Source organism: Hydra vulgaris, chromosome 11, assembly GCF_038396675.1.
Source record: "Hydra vulgaris chromosome 11, alternate assembly HydraT2T_AEP".
Lineage (NCBI taxonomy): Eukaryota > Metazoa > Cnidaria > Hydrozoa > Anthoathecata > Hydridae > Hydra > Hydra vulgaris.
Genome location: NC_088930.1, coordinates 41,478,236 through 41,500,119, shown reverse-complemented (window position 1 = coordinate 41,500,119; position 21,884 = coordinate 41,478,236). Strand labels below are relative to the sequence as shown.

Genomic DNA, 21,884 nt, shown 5'->3' with positions numbered 1-21,884 from the left:
GGTATCCAGTTCTTGCTTTAAGCTATTTGTAGAGTAGTTATAAGTTTTTAAGTTATGATTAGTTATTTGTTCGTCCAAGCTCAAACAGGTTTATTTTGATTAATTTCTGGTGATCAAGTGGGCCACGGCATTGAACCTCTTGCAGATTCTAGCAAACAAATAGATAATCCATTTAAAAAAAAGGTAGTTTGTGCTTAATTTCTTATTTCTTTTCCCGTTTTCTGGTGATTTGATACCATTTTTAATTTGCTATTGCCAGTTTTTTTTTTAGAATCCGTTATGCATGGCAGATGCTTGACGGAGATAAAGAGCAAGTTTTTACTCAGGTTTTTAAAAATTTAATTTTTTCCTCAAAATATAAGCTATTGAGAGCAGTTTCTCAAATGAGCTTCACTTTTTGCTGCAAACTTTTGAAATACTTTTGTACAGCTGCTTGTGAGTGGGAGGTTAACAACATTTTATTACAAAAAAATACAAAGATAATAAAATAGGTTCTACGACAGTGACAAACCTACATCTATTAAAAGCAGTTATTAAATATTTTTAATAACAGGTACCTGTAATTCCAGCTTTTTTGAAGTAACGGAAATTTCTATAAAAGCCCATAAAGATTCAAATTACTTCACATGCCACAAAGATTTTGATCACGTTATGTAAACATTAAAAATTATATTTTAAGATCAACCCTGTTTTACCTAATTTTACATTTACTGTTAATATACTGTTAAACAATATCTTTTTAAGGTGCTAGGTCCAAATTGAGCAAATATGATGTAAACTAGTATCTTTTTCTACCGTCGTTTCAAAAAATTAAAAATAGACTTGCAACAACTTTAAATTATTTACATTTCTTCTTATTATATAATATAAACATCAAACAAAACACTTTATTATAAACTTTTATCCCCCTCACCTAGAAAGTCAGACTACTCAAAATGTTAAAAGAGGTTGTTGATAAGTTTATTTTAAATTTGATCACGCCAGAGATAAAAAAAAAACATGTTTAAAATAGAAAACTGTTAAGTCTTGAGAAATATACCTATGGAATAGGAAACATTCAAAAAAGAATTGCGTAATAAGATTTAAATATTGACTGCTATTGACGATGGTTGAGCTCAAACTCTGATCATTAAAATTTCTATCAACATCTCCTAACTCTTTAGCGTCGAACACAAAGTAAGTAAATAAGATTAATTTAGAATATTTTATGTTGTCAAAGACATTTTAATACAAAAGCAATAAAAAAATCACAACTAAAGCCGAATTTTGAGCTAAAATCTCATATTAAACAAAAGAACACGTTATCAAATTACTTTTCACATAAAATACAAACCTAATTTTTTTGTTTTAGAAAAAAAAAAAAAAAGAAGCAATCCCATCAGACCACAAAAACTAAAAAAAAACAAACATAAAATCTATAATTGAGAAAATCGAATGTTCGTTCTAATTATAGTTATTATAATTAAAGGAATGTTTGTTCTAATTAATTTAAAAAAAAAAAAAAAAAAATAAATAAGTTGAAGTTGAATCATTGTGGAGAAAAATTGTATCCGCCGTACTAAGGATAAAGTATTTTTTTTTAATTATTCAAATCTTTTAAGAACATTTTATTGTTGAGATGGTCTTTGTTGCCACTGGTAACTCTGGTATCCCATAGGTGGCTGTGGGTTATACGGAGGAATGTATTGTCCAGGCATTACTTGACTCTGATTTATATGATACTCTCCGTAATTCGGATGAAACGGAAAAGATGGATATGGCATTGCACCAGGAGGCACATAATAACCAGTTTGAGGCATAAGCGTTGGTTGCGTAGGATACGGATTATATTGCGGCTGCTGTGGAGGATTACTAGAAGGTTGATTTTGTGGTGAAGCACGAGGCGCAGGGGTCGGCTGAGTGTTAGGAGGAGGTGGTCTATCTGGCTTAACTGGCTGTTGTTGATAATGTACAGGTATACTAGGAGTTGAAGCCGTTGTACCCTTTGCTGCTTCAAGCTGGAGATCTCTTTAAATTAAAAATATTATTTTTAATAAAAGAAAATAATAATTTCATAATAGGGAGAGAAAAAAAGAAATCGATTAACTATTTACTCCATTAGAAAAATAGTTTTAAAAGAATGCAAAAAATATTTGGTGAGTGTATGTATTGGTTACTTACTTGGTGAGATCTTCTTTTTCAGTTTTTCGAGCAAAAACAAGATCTCCAACTTTATTCTGAAACTTCAACAGAAGCTCTGTCAAATTGTTATAGAACTGAAAGAAAAAAATCCTAGACATGTATATAATGAAATATAATGAAAAAATACACTCTAATACAATACTTATAAAACAAATATAATACCGATTACATTATTAAGAGTTTAAAAATTAAAAAAACATTTTAAAACATAAAACAACCTTTGATCCTTCTTGAAGATTACTTGTTAACTCCATATAGGCATCATATGCACTTGCTAAGTCTTTAAGCATTTGATCACGTGGACTAGCACCTGTTCCGTTTGAAGCTGCAGCAAAATTATTATAAGCTGCCTATAAAAATGTTGCTTGATATAAATGAATTAAACATAAACGCATTAGCAAGTTTTTTTAAGACATGAACTTAAATGCACCTGTATTTTATCTAAGAGCACTTTTTGGTCTTCTATACTTTTTTCAACTTGTGTTCTCAAACCAGCATAAACATCTTCTATATTCTGATCAACTATTTTTTGGCAATCAAGATAACCTTCAGCGGCTAAAGCTTGTAAAAATTTGCTTTGAATATCAACAGTGGCACTTTTAAACTCTTCTTCCAATTCTTCGCGGGCTCTTTTTATTTGTTCCACCTGTTGCATATGAAAGCGTAGTTCTTTGACGGCTTCCATGCCACTACTTGATGTAGTTGCCCCAACTTTTGGAAGAGAATTAGCAATTTCTTCCTTTTTAAGTAATGAAAAACTTTATCAATAAAAGAACAACTCAAAACTACATTAACATCAAAGCCAAATAATAACAAATATTTATCTTGTTTATTCATTTGATAAGAAATATATAATATAAATCCAAGCAGCGTTATTTTTTAATGTTAATAAAATATATATATATATATATATATATATATATATATATATATATATATATATATATATATATATATATATATATATATATATATATATATATATATAAAAGCCAGCAAAAATGTAATTTAATTTTTAATTTTAAAGTGGTCATATTACCATTTACAGCAGAATACTAAGCAATGTATATAAATTTTGCAAATGCTTATGTGGATTTCAGAATTTTTTTTATTAATAACTGAATAAAAAAAAAAAAGATAAAACAAACTTACATCTGATTTTGAAAGTATATCCAACCCTCTGCGGTGTTCATTGTACTTTGCTTTTACTATGTTATCAGCATTTGTAGCATTATCTAAGATACTTTTGTACTTGGCTCCTTCCTCTTTTAACTGCTGGGTTAATTTTGCAGATGGTGTACGAGTCCATCTTTCTTTAAAATACTCACGCATTTTCTGGTCTTCTTGCTCTTCTTCTGACATCATGCGAAATGCCTAAAAAATTAAAAAATAGAAGCATAATTATCAAATAAAATTGAAACAATTTATATGATCTGTATATAAATGTGCATTTATATATTTTTACAGAAACCGAGAGAGAAAAAAAAGAGAGAAAAGAATAGTTATTTTGGTATTCATAAAATGAGTTTTCATATTAGTTTTCATTAGAGAGAGAGAGAGAGAGAGAGAGAGAGAGAGAGAGAGAGAGAGAGAGAGAGAGAGAGAGAGAGAGAGAGAGAGAGAGAGAGATAGAGAGAGATAGAGAGAGAGAGTTAACTCATGTTAAATAACATATAATGATAAAATATATACGATTTTTAATCAAATTATTGAAATTACTATTTTTTGTTTGTAAGACTTTTTTTTTTTAAAAGAACTTCACCAATATCCAGTAACTAATAAAATACAATTAAACTAATCATGACCATTTTAATCATGACAACTTTAATCATGACAATTTTAATCATGACAACTTTAATCATGACAACTTTAATCATGACAATTTTAATCAGTGTTAAAATAATTAAATGTTAGATAAACTTTCAATTAAACTAATCATGACAATTTTAATCAGTGTTAAAATAATTAAATGCTAGATAAACTCTCAATTTAATTTTGATTTAAAAAGTTGTTTAAGTTTCAATTTAAATAACAGCAAACACAATTTTTTGTGTTTGATAATCAACAACTAATATTAAACTTTTTCACCAAAACTTTAGACTTGAATAGCAACCTTTTAAATATATTTAATTTTAATAAAATAAATTTAATTAAATAATGTTATAACAGGTGACAACTGAAATATAATTCTATAACAGACAATAACTTGAATTATACAAGAGGATAACGACTGAAAAATGAGACTGGATTTAAAGAGAAAACTTACTTAAAACATAGGGTAAAACAAAATTAAAAAATAGTTTTGAATGTATTTTTATTCTAGATTTTAAATATATACATGTATTTATTTTAATTTTTTAAAAAATTGCTTAAAATATTTGAAGAAATTAGAAAATTTTGTCTACGTAAAATATTTGAAGAAATTAGAAAAATTGTGTCTTTGATTTCTATTTAAATTACAGATATATTAGTTAAAAGTTTACTTTTGACCACTTTAAAATTGAGAATACCTAAGTTTATGGTGTCTAAAATTTTTTGGTACCTAAAAGTACTAAAAATTCAAATGTACTTATTGCTACAATAGTAACAAAAAAAGCTAAAAACTAAAAATTTCATTCCAAAACATTCAGACCAGCAATAAGCAGTTACACACTAATTCAAATGCTGAATCACAATTCACGCTAAATCAACCTAGTATCAATGGAAATGATATTTTATATTGGGGATGCAAAATCTACTCTATCTAAAAATAAATACAAAACATAAGTTTTTAATTCTTAAATCAAGAAATTTATTTAAACAAATGCATAAAGTAAAGACATTGATAAGTATTTTTCAGGTAATGTATAACAAGTTATACATTTTTAAACTGTATTTTTAACATGTATTTTGAGGTAATATATTTTGGCCAAATTAAGTATTATCTTACTACGCAAAAACAGCCACCACATGCCTAAACCAGAAAATAGTGCAATATGTTGAGAAAACATATAACTTTGCAAACTTGCCAGAATGTTGCCCTATCAAACAAGTACTTTTTGAAGTACTTTTTAAAGGTCTACAAAAATAATTGGCAAAGCAAAAATCTTATAAAATTATGTTCTAGGGCCAAAGATTGCCTTGATAAAGTTGATATTGAACTCAAACAGAGTTTATCTTAGTCTACAGCAAGACTGATAGATAATATCAATGAAAGAATGGCTTAATGTCAGAAGGACTGGCTTAATCAAAAATAACTAATTGTATTAAAACTAGAACAATTTTAGAATAGAAGAATTTTAAAAGATTTTTCTGTTTTACAGTATACTTCAAGAGACTTTTGAGTTGTGTCTCTTTAAACCTAGTACCAATTTTTTGTTGTCACTCATTTTATATATATAGATATATAAAACATACATTAAATAAGATTTAATGTTTTATACATACATACATATACATATAATATATATACATACATAAATTTATATGCATACATTTTTATTGCACAATGTGTGGTGAGTGTTTATAGGGAGAACAAATACTCCAAAATAGTATTTATGCGGAAAATTTTTTTTTATGATTTTATGATTTAATTAAGTATTTTAACCTCATTAAGAACTTCTCGATTTCTTTCCAAAAGATCAGGGAGATTCTGAATCATCTGGTCTATTATCTGCAAACCACCCTTTTCTTTTATTTCTGATGATTTTTCCAATACTGATTGAGGAACCTTTTCACCTGAGAGATCTTCAATTGCTGCTGGTAAATTTAAAGAAGCTAACACCCTTTATAAAAAAAATGACTAAAAACAAATATTTATAACTATTAAAAATTACTGTTATAAAATTATTAAAGTATAAGACCCTCAAAAAAATTGTATTAAAAAAATATTTTTAACAAAATACCAAATATTTCCTGAAAAGCAACTAAATAACAGGATTTTAAATAATGCAGAATAAATTTATTAATTGCCATAGTTACCAAGAAAAATGACAGACATTCAAAAACATTTAGGCCGCCCTGGCCATACTATCTCAGTTATCGAAAGCATATAGGATATAATTTTTTGGCAAATTGTTAACAACATAGTAATCAACAAACTGAACTAAAATGTTTACTTTGTTCTAAAAAACAAAGTATTTAAACTATGCTGAAATTTTCATAATGGCGTATTTAAAAAAACACATTTTTTATAACTTAAATCTTCTAAAAATGAAAAACTCTTAATAGTATTGTAAAACTTTTAGTTCTAATTATACAACCAGATGCAATAAACATTTGGCAAAAATTTCATGCAAATCTGATATAAGTAGTAGAAAATAGCCGGTCCTGGCTCATTTTTTTTTTCAAACATATCCTTAACCATAATCTCATATCATATTTAGCTATAAACATATCCATATTCTCTTAAGTCATTTAAACTAGTATGAAATGCTGTTTCTATTATCATAAAAATTCTTCCAATTTACATGGATCCGAAGGATCTAAAAAATCAAAAGATTTTTCTGTAGATCCAAAGGACCTTAAAAAAAGTGCATTTTCAAAAAAAGTGTCTGAACCAAAATATAAAGATAATGGTAGTATAACAACCATAATATATTAATATATTATAGTTACAAACTATAAACTCTGAGCTAAAAAATTTTTTTGTAATTTTGTAATTTTAAATCAATTTTTAGGTCTTTCAGACCCATGTAAATTCGAAGAATTTTTCAAGCTATAATTTCATAACTGAAATCTAAGCTCATTGAGGTCCTACGCATAATAGTAAATTACTCCTATTAAATCAGACTTATCAATTCTTTATTATCAACCCATGAGTTAAACGACTCAGGATATCCATACCACTTTACTAATGATTTGTTTTTAAGTTTACAAATAACTTTTTCAATCCTAAATATATTTTGATCAGTTTTTTGCATTTCTTGTTCATAAAAAGTACCTTGTATTTCTTCATTATTATCGTCAGTTAATTTATAAGTTGGTGGATCTGTAAACTGAATTTTTGAAACAGTAAAAACTTCTTCAGTCCATTTCAGTGTGTTTCCTTTTTCAAACCTTCCTTTCTTTTTAGTTATCCTAACTCTATCATCAATTGAAAACTTTGGTCTTACAGACTCTGATCATACATTTCCATTTAGATTAAACCAAACAATATTCTCATTCTTTTTATCGCTAGCTTCAACTGGTGTCATTTTAATTGAAGAATGCTTTGTGTTGTTGTATTTACTTACCATTTCATCTAAAACGTCAATATATTTTCTAGTAGAATTAGCTGAAAAGTACTTAAACATTTTATCTTTCATTGTTCTATTCCAACATTTAACTATGCAACTTTTTTCTTCATTTTCAGTTGAATATAACTCTACTCCTAATGCTTTAACATGCTTATTATAAAATTCTAAGCCTTTATCTACCCATATTTTTTGACACTTTCTTTCGTGGAAGATTTTATTCTAAGCATTAGCAACATCAACTCCAGTTTTGCTCTTCAATGGAACAATCCATCCATATTTCGAAAAAACATCAATCACCATTAATAAGTATTTTATACCATCATTGAATTTGGAGAAAGATTGCATGCCAACTAAATCAGCAGCCCATATCTCATCGATTCCATTTACAATCACTTTTCTTTTTCTGAAATGTTTTACAACTGGTCTATGAAGTTCGTTTGCAAGTTTGTCAGTCCATTTCAGATCCTTTGGATCCATAAGAATTACTTCGCATGGGTCTGAAAGACCTACTTCTTTACCCTTTTCTTTTTTAGATCCTTTGGATCCATGGAAAATCTTTGATTTTTTACTGATCGTTTGTAGTTTTTTTGAGTAGTTTTAACACCCAATTCATATGGGTCTGAAAGACCTAAGTCATATGAGTCTGAAAGACCTAACCCAAACTTTGCTTTAGATGATATAATAGGTTTTATAATACCTCGTTCAATTCTTTCACGTATTGTTAGATTTTTTATAGAATCCATTTCTTCGATCATAATTTTATCAGCTAAATTTCTTTTTGCAGTATCATCGAAGTATTTATAAGCAAGATCGTGATGATAAGCTGCATTATCAACTCTATCTATAGGTTTACTCCATTCTTTATATGCATCAGTAGAAGTTAATCGTTCATCTAAATTAGTACCTGGACCAGCAAAGTTCATTCCAGGTAAATGCATTTCACCAGGGAATTTTGCCCATGGTAATTTTATTTTTTTAGTTATTGAATTAATTGAACTAACTAAATCACCTCCATGCAAAGCTGACACAAATTTAGTTTTTGTTGTTCCCCAAATAGCGCAAGTTCCACGTGACATATTTCTATTATTTTTGCTCACGACGCTTCGCTGGTTTAGTGTATTTGTTTTGTTTCTACATTTGACACAGTACATTTTTATATACTAAAAAAAATCTTATATATAAAAATGGATATTATAGATTATTCATGGAAAGTAAATAAAAATAAGCGAAGTAATAACAAGTTGTTACCTAAAAGTATAAGAGGAATTATTGTTGGAAAGTCGGGTTGTGGAAAAACTACTTTATTATTAAATCTACTTTTAAGACCTGGTTGGTTAGATTATAATAATTTACAAGTTTTTGGAAAGTCTCTTTTTCAACCAGAATAAATTAAATAAGAGAATAAAAAAATGCCAAAAAAGCCAGAATAAAAAAATTGCCAAAAGAAATTTTTATTGAACTATTTAAGCTACAAGACCAAATAGAAAAATTAAATGCAAATCCAGATTTTGTAATTGAAGAAGTTTCAAAAAATTTGAAAGATAAAGGAGATATGGAGTATAAGTTTTTTGAAACAGATGAAGATGTACCAAATCCTGAGGATCTCGATATTAACAAGAATAATTTGATGATATTTGATGATTTGCAATTAACAAAACAAAATAAGTGTGAAAAATATTATATAAGAGGAAGACATAGTAATGTAGATTGTTTCTATCTAGCACAAAATTATTTTATGTTACCTAGACAAACTATAAGAGAAAATGCCAATTTTATTTGCTTATTTCCTCAAGATTCAAAGAATTTTAGTCATATTTATAGAGATCATGTTTCTAGTGATATGAACGAAGATGAGTTTAAAAGATTTTGTAAGCATGCTTGGTCAGAACCTCATGGATTTGTTGTTATAGATTTATCTTCTAAAATAGATAATGGAAAATATAGAAGTGGATTAGATAATTTTTATTTTCCATCTAAAGTTTAAAATAATTTTTTTGTATATAAAAAATGTATATAATATTGAATGATAAAAGTAGTCATATAAAAGAGAAGTTTGCTCCTATTATACAACTAAGTGAAGATAAAGATTATGAAATGGCATTAGTTGGTCTTGATACATTCTACAGTTTTCCAAATGTTGATTCTTCAAATAACAATTTTAGATATAGTTCAGATAATGGAGCAACTTGGATAGATATAAACATTCCAGAAGGTAGTTATGAGATTGATGATATAAATAAGTATATTGTGGAAAAAATTACTGAAAATAGTAAAATTAATAATGGAGTTGAAACTAGTATTATATTTTCAGCAGATAATAACACATTGAAAACAACTTTAAATATTGAAGCTGGTTATAAAGTTGATTTTAAACCTATAAATTCAATTAGATCTATTCTTGGTTTTAACAATCAAGTATATTCAACATGATCTCATGAATCAGATAATATAGTAAACATTTTAAGTATTAATAGCATAAGTGTAACAAATGGTATAATAGCATCATCCTATGTAAATGGAACAACAGAAAACGTTATATATTCATTTTTCCCAAGTGTTGGTCCTGGATATAAAATTCTTCAAGAGCCATTACTCTTAATTTACTTACCAATAACACTAAAAACAATTTCAAAGATGGAGACTAAATTGGTTGATTAAGATGGAAATCTGATAAATTTACAAGGAGAAAAATTAGCTATTAGATATCATATAAGAGAAAAAAAATAATCTATTTTTTTATAATGCATATAAAAACAAAATGAGTAAATATACTAATATTAAAGTAAATCTTTCACAAAACCAAATAGAAAAAATTAAAAATGCAATTGAATGTGGTATTGGAGCTAGTATTAAGTTATCGCATTCAGATTTAAATGGTGAGCATGTATTAGCTGTAACAACAACACAATTGAATAGAATTAGAAAATCATATGAAAAAGGTACTGGTGTATCAATTATTTTAAGTTAAACACAACTAGTACACAATTCTAAAATAGAAGGTGGATTTATTGGTGCACTTTTACCGTTTCTTGGTTCTTTAGCATCAAGAGTTATACCACCACTTGCAACAGGACTGCTTTCAGGAGTAGGCTCAGCAGCTGAATCAACTATGATTAATAAAATTGCTGGAAATGGTATTGTGTACATAAAAAAGAATGGACAAGGAGTTAAATTAACATGTGCAGGATCTGGTTTATATTTGAGACCATGGAGTAAAGGAAGTTCTGTAGGTGATGGATTGTACTTACGTAGTGGAAATGGTTATACATCAACAGGTTCAGGTTTATTATTAGGACCAAATTCTCCATTTGCTAATATTCCATTTTTAAATATGATTCTTTGATTTTCAAATTATATATAATAAAATTTATATATAATAAAATGACAAATAGCATGCCAGTGCATAAATTTATAAACAAATATAAACAACCAGAACTATCTCCTATAGTTTTTAAACCACATAAAAATTTACAGCATCCTGCAATATTAATAAATGGAAGATATGATGTATTTGCACAATGCGACATTACAATAAAATCTCTATTACATCAATATATTCTTTTAAAGTTTGGTGTAGTAGTTAATAAAGGTGTTGCGTTAGTTTCATTAAAACATGAACTTAGATTAAAAATGTTAAGTTTACAAGATTGTATAATAGCAGAGTCTGTTGATTTATATTATATTAACATTTATTATTAACTATTATAGTAACAATTGTAAATAAATCTTATTCTGATGTGTTAATAAAAAAAGGAGATTGTTTTTGTTCTGTTAATCTATTGTGTTAATTTTTTTATTTTTTTATTAAAAATGGAATACAATAATAAAATGAACAATAACATTTATTCAGCTATACCTACTGAAAATAACAATATTTACCCTGTTCTTCCTAATGCACCTGAAGAAAAATCTATTAAAAACCAAGATCAATCATATCGGTTACAAAAAATTGGCAAGATTCAAAAAGAAAGCGTGAGAGAGAAAAGAGAATAACGCTAAGTAAAAAATATCATAGAGCTGTAAAAATAATTTCTGCAATTGATAATGCATTACTAGCAAGCACTATAGCACTTGGAACTATTGGAATTGATTTTTTTATCAACAATCATTGCAGCACCAGTAGTTATTGCATGTGAAGGTGCAGCATTAGGTGCAGGTGTGTTATCAATAATAGGAGGACAAATTAATAAAAAAATGAATTTAAAAGCAGAAAAGCATGAAAAGATTTAAGTGCTTGCTGATTCAAAACTAAATACAATAAGCAATTATATTTCTAAAGCTTTAGTAGATGGGCATATAGATGACAAGGAATTTGAGTTAATACTTGGTGAACTTGAAAAATTTCAGACAATGATGGAGCAAATTAGAATAAAAGTTAAAAATGAAATTGATGAACAAACAAAGTTGTCACTAATCGACCAAGGGAGAGAAGAAGCTATTAAAGTAATTCAAAGTAGGTTTAATAAAAAAATAGTCACTTAACATTTTATTGACAAATAATAAGATATGCGACATTTATATCCGTTCTTTTTAGAATGTAGTAAACATGAAAGAGATTTGAGTAAAAAAAAATATTTGGAACTTTTTGGATTTGGAAAAGGAAAACGTAACGTAAAACATAAAACGTAAATCATAAAACACAACATAAACTTTTATGTTGTTTTTTTTAATCTTTTTTATATAAAAACAAAATGTCATTTTTAAAAATTACAGACACTGAAAAGAGAGATCAAATTGTAAAAGAATTATCAGAGAGTAAAAAAAGAATACAGCAGAATGATCTTAGTGAAAAGATTGGAGATTCTAATTTGCAGATAGACTTGTCAAAATTGTACAAGCCATTAATTGATAGTCAATCTGGAATAAAGGAGGATATATCTAAATTGCAAGATCAAGCTAATCAATTTGCTCTTACCTTTTCAAATGCATATCCTGAAATACTTACTTATGGATCTAAAGAAATAATGCCTTCTGATGAATTTTTAAAGTTGGGAAAAATTGCAACAGACTATCTTAGGATGTATACTTATGGTAAAAAGTCTACAGACACTACATTTGGAATACATTCTAAAGAGGGTAAATTTTTTTATAGGAAAAGTTCCAATATTAATTAATAATGATGACATAGATATAAATGGAATAAAATACATTGGTACTCCTGGTCTTTGGGAATTACTAACAAAGTCTAATCCTAATAAGGAAATATATAATATAGACGATCTTCACAATTATCGAGATATAATAATACAAACAGATGCAATTACTACTGATTCAGGAAAACTAAAGTCATCTTGGAACGAAAAATACAAAGAAATAATAGCTCCCATTTGGAGAGAGTTAAAGAGAACTAGAATGCTTGAGTATCAAAGAGAATCAAAGGGAACAGGAATAGGACCAATAATTCTTCCTAGCGATCCTATTGCACTTCTTGATATGCTTGAATTACGCATAGCTGCACGGAGAGCAGGTAATACTGGATCAAGAATTGAAGCTGTTGCAATTTGTGATGAATTGTTAAGAAAAGGTGTTATGAATAGTGATCAGTATAAAGCAATACAAAATAATCTAGCAATATGATAATATGAATATGATAATATGAATAAAAAAAATTACGTACAGAAAAATGCTATTTGTTAAAAATAAGAGATATGTTAAGAAGTAAGTTGTTGGAGGAAGTGGTATATTTGACAGTTTAATAAATTTATTTAAACGAGCAGCATCATCAAATGTAACAAGAGTGTCATCAGCTATGTTGAAGAGGTTAGCTGCTAGCGATTTAGGAAAAACTGCAATAACTGCTGCTAAATCAGCAGGGAAAGAACTTTCAACATCAGCAATAGAAGCTGCTAAAGATGTTGCAGTTGAAAAAGGAAAACAATTAATTAGAAAAGCATCTACTAAAGTTTCTCAACCAAATACAGTCATTAATAATAAATTAATGACAATCTCAAATTTAAATAAAAAAGCTGATGAAGTTACACCAAATATAAATAATATAATGATGGGGTCTGCAATAAAATCAACAGCTATAAGGATAGAAGATCTAGTAAAAAAAGGCCGCTGTCTTCGATTGGCTTAAAATTTTTATATTTATTTTCCATTTAAAAAAAAAAAAATTTTATAAAAATTAAATTAAGGGAAAAAATAGAATTTCCAATATCTTTAAATCTAATTACGCAATTCGAGAATAACAATAAAGATATAAGTGTGAATGTATACGGATACGAGAATTCAGTTTATCCTTTACGTGTTTCAAAGAATAATGATCGTCAGCATTTAATAATTTATTATTAATCTCAAATAGTGAAACCAATCATTACTGCTTAATAAAAAGTTTGAGCAAATTACTTTCTTCACAAACATCCAAGAAAAAATGTACTATTCACTGTTGTAGAAATTGCTTACTTGGGTTTAATTCTGAAGAATCATTATCTAAACACAAATCGTATTGTAATACACATGATTCAGTACGCATTGAACTTCCACCACCAAAATCGACAATGCAGTTTACTAATCACAATAGATCGATGAGAGTACCATTTGTAGTATATGCTGACTTTGAAAGTTTCATCAAACCTTTCAGTACTTGTGAACCTAATCCTAATGAATCCTATACTAAACAGTATTAAAAGCATATACCAAGTTTGTTCTGCTACTATATTAAATGTTTCGATGAAAGTTTTTACCAAAGCAATCCAGTTTCATTTACTGCAAGTAATGAAACGGATGATGTTGCACAAATATTTGCTGACAGATTACAAGAAGATATCATAAAAATTTGTAACAGGATTAAATTTAAAAAGAATATTGTATATACACATGAAAATAAGACGGATTTCGATGCAGCAACTGAATGTCACATTTGCGGAAAAGATTTGGATAATGATAAAGTACGTGATCACTGTCACATTACTGGAAAATATAGAGGTGCTGCTTATAATAGTTGTAACTTAAAATATAAAATTCCAGATTTCTTCCCAGTACTATTTCATAATTTATCTGGTTATGATTCTCACTTATTTATCAAGAAATTATTAGGAGGTAAATTGAGCTGTATCCCAAACAACGAAGAAAAGTATATTAGCTTTTCTAGATAGAGTATAAAGTTGGAGAGTTTGTTAAAGATGGAAAGAGTGTTGAAATAAAGCGTCAGATTCGTTTCTTAGACAGTTATAGATTTATGCCTTCTAGTTTAGATTCTTTATCAAAAAGTTTATCAAAAGAGCAATGTAAAAATATCAGAAAATTGTATTCAGGGAAACAATTAGATTTATTACTAAAAAAAGGCGTATATCCCTATGATTGGGTAGACTCTGTTGATAAATTTAATGAAACTCAATTACCCACAAAAGAATCGTTCTTTTCTAAATTGAACGATGAAGATATTAGTGATGATGATTACTCACATGCACAAAATGTATGGAAGGAGTTTAATTGCAAAATATTTAGAGATTATCATGACTTGTACAACGTTTCAGATGTGCTTTTACTAGCAGATGTTTTTAAAATTTTAGAGATGTTTGCATGAAAAATTATAAATTAGATCCGGCTTGGTATTATACATCACTAGGATTAGCTTGGGATGCAGCATTGAAGAAAACAAAAGTAAAATTAGAACTCGATGGGGCAATTACGATATGATACTAATGATAAAGAAAGGAATAAGAGGTGGAATCAGTATGATATCGAATAGATTAGGAACATCTAATAATAAGTACATGGATGACGCATATGACAAAAGCAAAGAATCAACATTCATCCAATATCTAGACACTAATAATCTATATGGATGGGCAATGAGTAGGCCACTTCCAACACATGGGTTTAAATGGATGGATGAAGATGAGTTGAAAAACTGGAAACCAATTCCATGTATAATAGAGGTAGATTTAGATTACCCTGAACACCTACATGATGATCATATTGACTACCCACTTGCTCCTGAAAGATTAAATATTGATAAAGTTGAAAAACTAGTCCCTAACTTGGAAAATAAGAAAAATTATGTTACCCATTATGAAAATCTTAAATTGTATGAAAGATTAGGTCTAAAGATCACAAAAATTCATAGAAGTCTAAGTTTTGAACAAAGCTCTTGGTTAAGCGAATACATTGAGCTAAATACTAATCTAAGAACCAAGGCAACGAATGATTTTGAAAAAGACTTTTTCAAACTGATGAACAACTCAGTATTTGGAAAAACAATGGAGAACATTGAGAACAGAGTTGATGTTAGATTAGTGACGAATAGAAATGAAGCTGTTAAATTAGCTTCAAGACCAAACTTCGAGAGTCGAACGATATTTGATGAAAATTTAATAGCGATTCACATGAAGAGAACCAAATTAATGTATAACAAACCAATTTACTTAGACATGTGTGTTTTAGATTTAAGTAAAACTCTAATGTACGAATTTCATTACGATTATATAAAGAATAAATATTTTGATCGAGCAAAACTATTATTTACAGATACTGATTCTTTAGCATACGAAATAAAAACAGAAGATTATTATGCAGATATTTCTGAAGATGTTGAAAGCAAATTTGATACAAGTGAATTTGATCCAAAGTATCCAGCTATACAACTTGTAGGATTCAAAGTTGAAATAAATAAAAAAGTAATTGGAATGTTTAAAGATGACTCTGGAGGAGCACTGAAATCTATTATTATAGATTTCAGTTATGAAATCTATTATTATAGATTTCATAACTGAAATCAATAATAATAGATTTCAGTTATGAAATCTATAATAATAGATTTCAGTTATGAAATCTATTATTATAGATTTCAGTTATGAAATTATAGCTTGAAAAATTCTCCGAATTTACATGGGTCTGAAAGACCTAAAAATTGATTTAAAATTACAAAAATTTTTTTTAGCTTAGAGTTTATAGTTTGTAACCATAATATATTAATATATTATGGTTGTTATACTACCATTACCTTTATATTTTGGTTCAGACACTTTTTTTAAGGTCCTTTGGATCTACAGAAAAATCTTTTGATTTTTTAGATCCTTCGGATCCATGTAAATTGGAAGAATTTTTATGATGATAGAAACAGCATTTCATACTAGTTTAAATGACTTATGAGAATATGGATATGCTTATAGCTAAATATGATATGAGATTATGGTTAAGGATATGGTTGAAAAAGAAATGAGCCAGGACCCCCCTTTTTCTACTACTGATATACGCCTGATGAGATAGGATGTCTGGTAGGTTAAAAATAAACAGTTTGAGAAAAAAGCCTTTAAATACTCATAGTTGAACAGCCTTGAAGAGTATATATACCAGGAATCATATTAAACTTTTCAAATAAAAGTATGCTTTTCTTTCAATATTTAAAATTAAAACAGCCAACTGCATTAATGACACATACTTTATTTTAAAAATTTTTATTACCATGAAGGCATTTTTTTAGAGCAATGAGCATGCCAATAATTTTCAACTGATGATGCAACGTGAAACTATGTTGCGGGTACAAACTTTTTTTCATACCTTCTAAATAATTGGCATTTTGTTAAACAGCAGTTTCATAGTAGTTTTAAAGGCAGTCAATTATAGCATTTGTTAATTTGCCTCTGCCTCCAATTCCATTAACCATATATACAACGGATTGCTAAATTAGCATCTGCTAAGGTTGTTTCACTATTTGAAGTTATAAAGTTAAGAGATGGTTCTAACCATGATTAGTAGCCTCCTTGTCTGTAGTGACTTGTCTGTAGCCTTGGGGAGATGAATTAATAAAAAAAAGCTTAAGCCTCTCTCTAATTGTTGTAAAGTTACATCTCTTTCTCTTTTCTACAAATACTATCATGGTCACTGCTCAAAGAAGCTTTTATTTCTAGTTCCATCAGCCAAAACTCATTCTTGCTCGACTGGCCATTCAGCAAACTCACATCCTTTTACTGTATCTGTCCCTGCATACTATAAAAACTTTTATTTATCTAGTTTTTTTCTTGCACTTTAACCCTTTGGAACCCTTCAACTTTCCAAGCCTTATGTCAACTGTTTCCTTGCTCTTGAACTCTATTCTTTGTTTTCTAGTAACTTCAAACTTAATAGTAGTTGCTTGTAGCCAATCGGGAGTGGATTAAAATTGAAAAAATAAGTTTTTTTTTTTTTTTTTTTTTTTTTTAAACATCTTCGCTTCCAACAAGGCTGCAAGCAGCCACTAATTAAAGTTGGAAGTTACTGTAAGAGAAAAGACGAAGATTGTAGAGCAAGATAACGATTGACGGACGATTTAAAAGATTGCAAATTATATGAATCAGGAAAGCAAGATGAAGGAAGCGAATTCCAAAGAGCTGATGTTCGAGGAAAAAAACTAGACGAATAAGCGTTTTTGGAGCACTTAGGAACAGTCACAGAAAAAGGATGACACTTAATTGAATGACGAGTAACACGAGAATGAATTTTAGTAGATGGCACAAGAGACGTTAGCTCTTTCGAGCAGTGCCCATTATAGTATTTGTAGAAAAGAGAAAGAGAAGCAACATTATGACGATGTGATAATGGTTGAAGGTTGGCTGCAAGAGCAGGTCCAACTATGTTTACAATGCGTTTTTGCACCTTGTCTAAAAGAGAAAGGGCATCATTAGAAGATCCGCCCCAGATATGGCAACAGTATTCCATACAAGGCCGGATTTGAGATTTATAGAGGTAGAGAATAGAATCCAGAGTAAGAAAGTGGCGAGCTCGATAAAGAGATGCAACCTTAGCAGATGCTAATTTTGCAACCGATTTGATATATGGTTTCCAAGAAAGATTGGAAGTAAGAGTTAATCCTAGAAGATGAAGAGTAGGTGACTCATCGAGTACATCACCGTTCATAAATATAGGAAAATCTAAATTATTGCGATAACGATTGGCTGAAAAAAATTGAGTTTTATCTGAATTAAAGTTCACCAGCCACTGTGAGCCCCATGCTGTAGCAGAAGTGAGATCCTTTTCAAGCTCAAATGCCCCCTCCAGGCAATCAGAGGGTGTTGGTTTCTTATCACGACAAGAATAAATGGTAGTATCATCAGCAAACAATGCCACCTTAGATGTGAGAATATCTGGAAGATCGTTAATGTAAATTAAAAAGAGTATAGGGCCAAGGATAGAACCTTGAGGAACCCCTGAAGTTACAGAATAAGAAGAAGAGTGTTGTCCATCGAGGACAACTTTTATGCTACGATTGGAAAGGAAGGATTCAATGATCTTAAAGATGTTGCCGGATACACCATAAGAAGAAAGCTTATGGAGAAGACCAGCATGCCAAACTTTATCAAACGCTTTTGAAATGTCAAGAGCGATGGCCTTAACCTCTCCACCTTCATCTAATGCACGATAAAACCTGTCAGTTATTACTGTTAGCAAATCAGCTGTAGAACGAGAAGATCGAAATCCATATTGATGGTCAGAAAGTAAGTTATTAGATTCAAGATGAGAAATTAAGTGTTTGTTAATTAAAGATTCAAAAACCTTGCTTATGATAGGAAGAAGACTTATGGGACGGTAGTTAGACGAATCAGATCGCTCCCCAGAATTTTTGAAGATAGGGATAACAGATGCGGCTTTCCAGCAGGCTGGAAAACAAGACTCTGATAAGCACTTGTTGAATAGTTTTGAGAGTATAGACGACAGCTCTGGAGAACACTTCTGCAAGACAATAACAGGTATGTTGTCTGGGCCACAAGCTGTAGAAGAGTCTAGACAGGAAATCACTTTAGATACAGATGCTGAAGTGATATGAATGTCAAGCAATGAATCAACCTGTTTGTTGGCAATATCAGGTAGAACGCAATTAGTGGAATCAAGAGATGATATTGATGAAAAGTTTTTAGCAAACAGTTCGGCTTTGTCTTTAGGTGAGGTGACAAAGTCTGAACCATACAAGAGAGGTGGAATTATAGATTTGCCCTTATTATTGATATTATTAAAGATTCTCCAGAAGTCACGAGAGCCTAATTTTTGAGATGAGATACGAGATTTCATGACCTGAGAATAGCGGGTTTTGGCGTTAGACAAAACCTTTTTACAGTTGTTTCTAGCAGTAATAAACAGACGTCTGTTTTCTGGAGAATTGTTTTGCTGATAAATATGGAAGTAACGGTTTCGATTGGCAATCGCAGCAGCACAGTGTGAGGAAAACCATGGAGGAGAGTGAGGCTTGACCTGGAATCGTCGAGAGGGAATAAAAGATTCCATGCCAGCCTGAATCCACGAAGTTATATAAGAAGCACATTTGTCAACAGGAAGTTGAAAGATTTCTACCCAAGGGCCATCACGAAGAAAATCACGGAAAGAATCCCAGTCAGCTTTACTGTAGTTGTAAGAGGTTCGATAGTAGGGGTATTCAGGTGATGAAGAAGAATGAGATATTAGTTTTAAAGAGATCAAACTGTGATCAGAAGCACCTAAGGGTGAATGTGGAGAAACTGAGCACTGACTAGGATCAGAAACAAGACATAAGTCGAGTAGAGAAGGTAAATGATTAGGGTTGTCAGGAAAGCGAGTTGGAAAGTTGACTATTTGAGTTAGGGATTGAGAAAGGCAAAAGTTGTGGGCTTTAATGCCTGCAGAGTCACTGACACTAGAGCCAAGCCATTCAGAGTGGTGAGCATTAAAGTCACCGACAACAACTATATTAGCTGATGGATAAAGAGAGAGGGCTTGGTCAATATGATCAGAAATAACATCAAAAAGAGTACAGTCTTGAGATGAAGGAGATCGATATAGAACAAAGAGAAAGGCAATAGAGTGAAGTGGTGCTAAACGAAAGCACATGAAAGAATAGTCTGTGGATTCAAACCTAGTTTCACGACAAACAGGTGAATTCTTACGAATGTAAATGCCCAGGCCAAGCATGTGACTATTGGAGTCTTTACGAATCAGAGGAAGATAACCATCAACACTAAGATCACAAGATGAGACAGCCGAACTCAAATTAGTCTCACAAAGAGCAAGTAGGTCTGGTGAACTTTGCAAGAGATAAGACTCAACAGAAGAAAAGTTACTTCGAAGACCACGAATATTAGTGAATGATAGGTTTAGAGAACTTGGTGATGATGATGGTTTTTTGTGTTTTATAGTTTTTGGTACTTTATTCATTTTTAAATTAGATTGAAGAACTTGACTCAAAGCATAGATAGTACTCAGAACACTGTTTAATAGCCCAAGCAATTGCCTCATTACTACTAATAAACCCTAAGCCGTAACAAAGGGCTCCAAATGTGGCCTCCGCAATGCACACCAAAAGTACAAACAGGTAAAGTATTAACTCACTATCTCATGCTAAATTTAAATTCATGGAAAAATTTTAAATTTCATCTAATAATCTTTTAGATTTTGAAAGTTTTGGCCATGTAAGGTATAAATAAATTGTTTTAGCTAAGCTGATTATTTGGTTTTAGTTTCTTCAAAAGTTTTGCAAAAACTTTCACATATGAACCCTAAGAACCATGCTCTAATCATGCCTTCTATTACTAGAATGTGTTAATAATTGCAAAAGTACAACATCAATAATTTTTATTAAACTTATAAATGTTTAACAAAATGGAAAAAACAAGAAAATTTTAAAGTTTGTGTATGGCACTGTCTAACTTATTTTAGTTGGTATTTAAGTTTTAGTTAAGACACTTAGCAGCCAAAACAACATGAGATAAATGTGATTATATAGGTTTTGGTATTTGAAGCAACAGCATATTGTTGGTTCTAACAATTTAACAATAACAACTTGAAGTTGGAAGATCAACCCAGATCTAGCAGACCAATCAAGTTGGATTTGGACCATTTAAAGGAAATGTACACTAATTGTCCTGAAAAATTACTCATATCTTTTTCTTTTTTAATTTTTTTAGCCAACCCAATTTTTAACCTACCCAATTTTTAGCCAACCTAATGTTTTGCTTTTGGATTCAACCTATGTTATCAAAGTAAGATAAAGACTCCATGCTAGTGATCAACTGAAATAGGAAATATGCCAAAAATGAAATAAACCAAAATTTCGGGTATACTAGTTCAATACCAAAACTGACATTTTGGCAAACATTTTACTAAAACTGAAAGCAAAACTTTGGCTAAATAAAATTAATTTCATTAGAAAATGTTATCTAAAAATGCAATTTTCAATTTTTGTTTACTTAAATGTGTGTTTTTTTTTACATTTTTTATTTATTTTTTCGACAACATTTTTCAATTTTATACAATAATAATAAAATTGTAGTCATCAATTAATAACAATAAAAAATAAAAATACTAAATAGAAAAATCTATATAAATAACTAAAAGCTTACATCCAAGAAACCTTTGTTCACTTTCTATTTAAACTATTTAAAACAAATTTATTTTCTATAAACAAAATGTTATCAGTACAAGATTCAAAATATTATGCGCACTGCAATGGTTTAATTATTTGCGATTTTGAAATTTTCATATAGATACAGATATATATTTTATATAGATGCAGAAAGATACGTGCTATTTACTAACTAA

At 29.4% G+C, this 21,884-nt stretch overlaps 1 protein-coding gene across 3 annotated transcripts in view; it reads right to left on the bottom strand.

Annotated features, from left to right (window-relative positions):
• Positions 1–1,190: 1,190 nt before the first annotated feature.
• LOC100203706 (programmed cell death 6-interacting protein) overlaps positions 1,191–21,884 on the bottom strand; it is a 43,019-nt gene continuing 22,325 nt past the window's right edge. For all 3 annotated transcript variants that reach the window (XM_065811113.1, XM_065811111.1, XM_065811112.1), the window contains 6 exons: positions 5,768–5,945; positions 3,334–3,555; positions 2,612–2,920; positions 2,400–2,531; positions 2,161–2,255; positions 1,191–2,007 (listed from right to left, as the gene is read on the bottom strand). In XM_065811113.1, the coding sequence (XP_065667185.1) occupies positions 1,608–2,007; positions 2,161–2,255; positions 2,400–2,531; positions 2,612–2,920; positions 3,334–3,555; positions 5,768–5,945 (1,336 nt within the window). In that variant the 3' untranslated portion in view covers positions 1,191–1,607. The remainder of the gene's footprint in view (positions 2,008–2,160; positions 2,256–2,399; positions 2,532–2,611; positions 2,921–3,333; positions 3,556–5,767; positions 5,946–21,884) is intronic.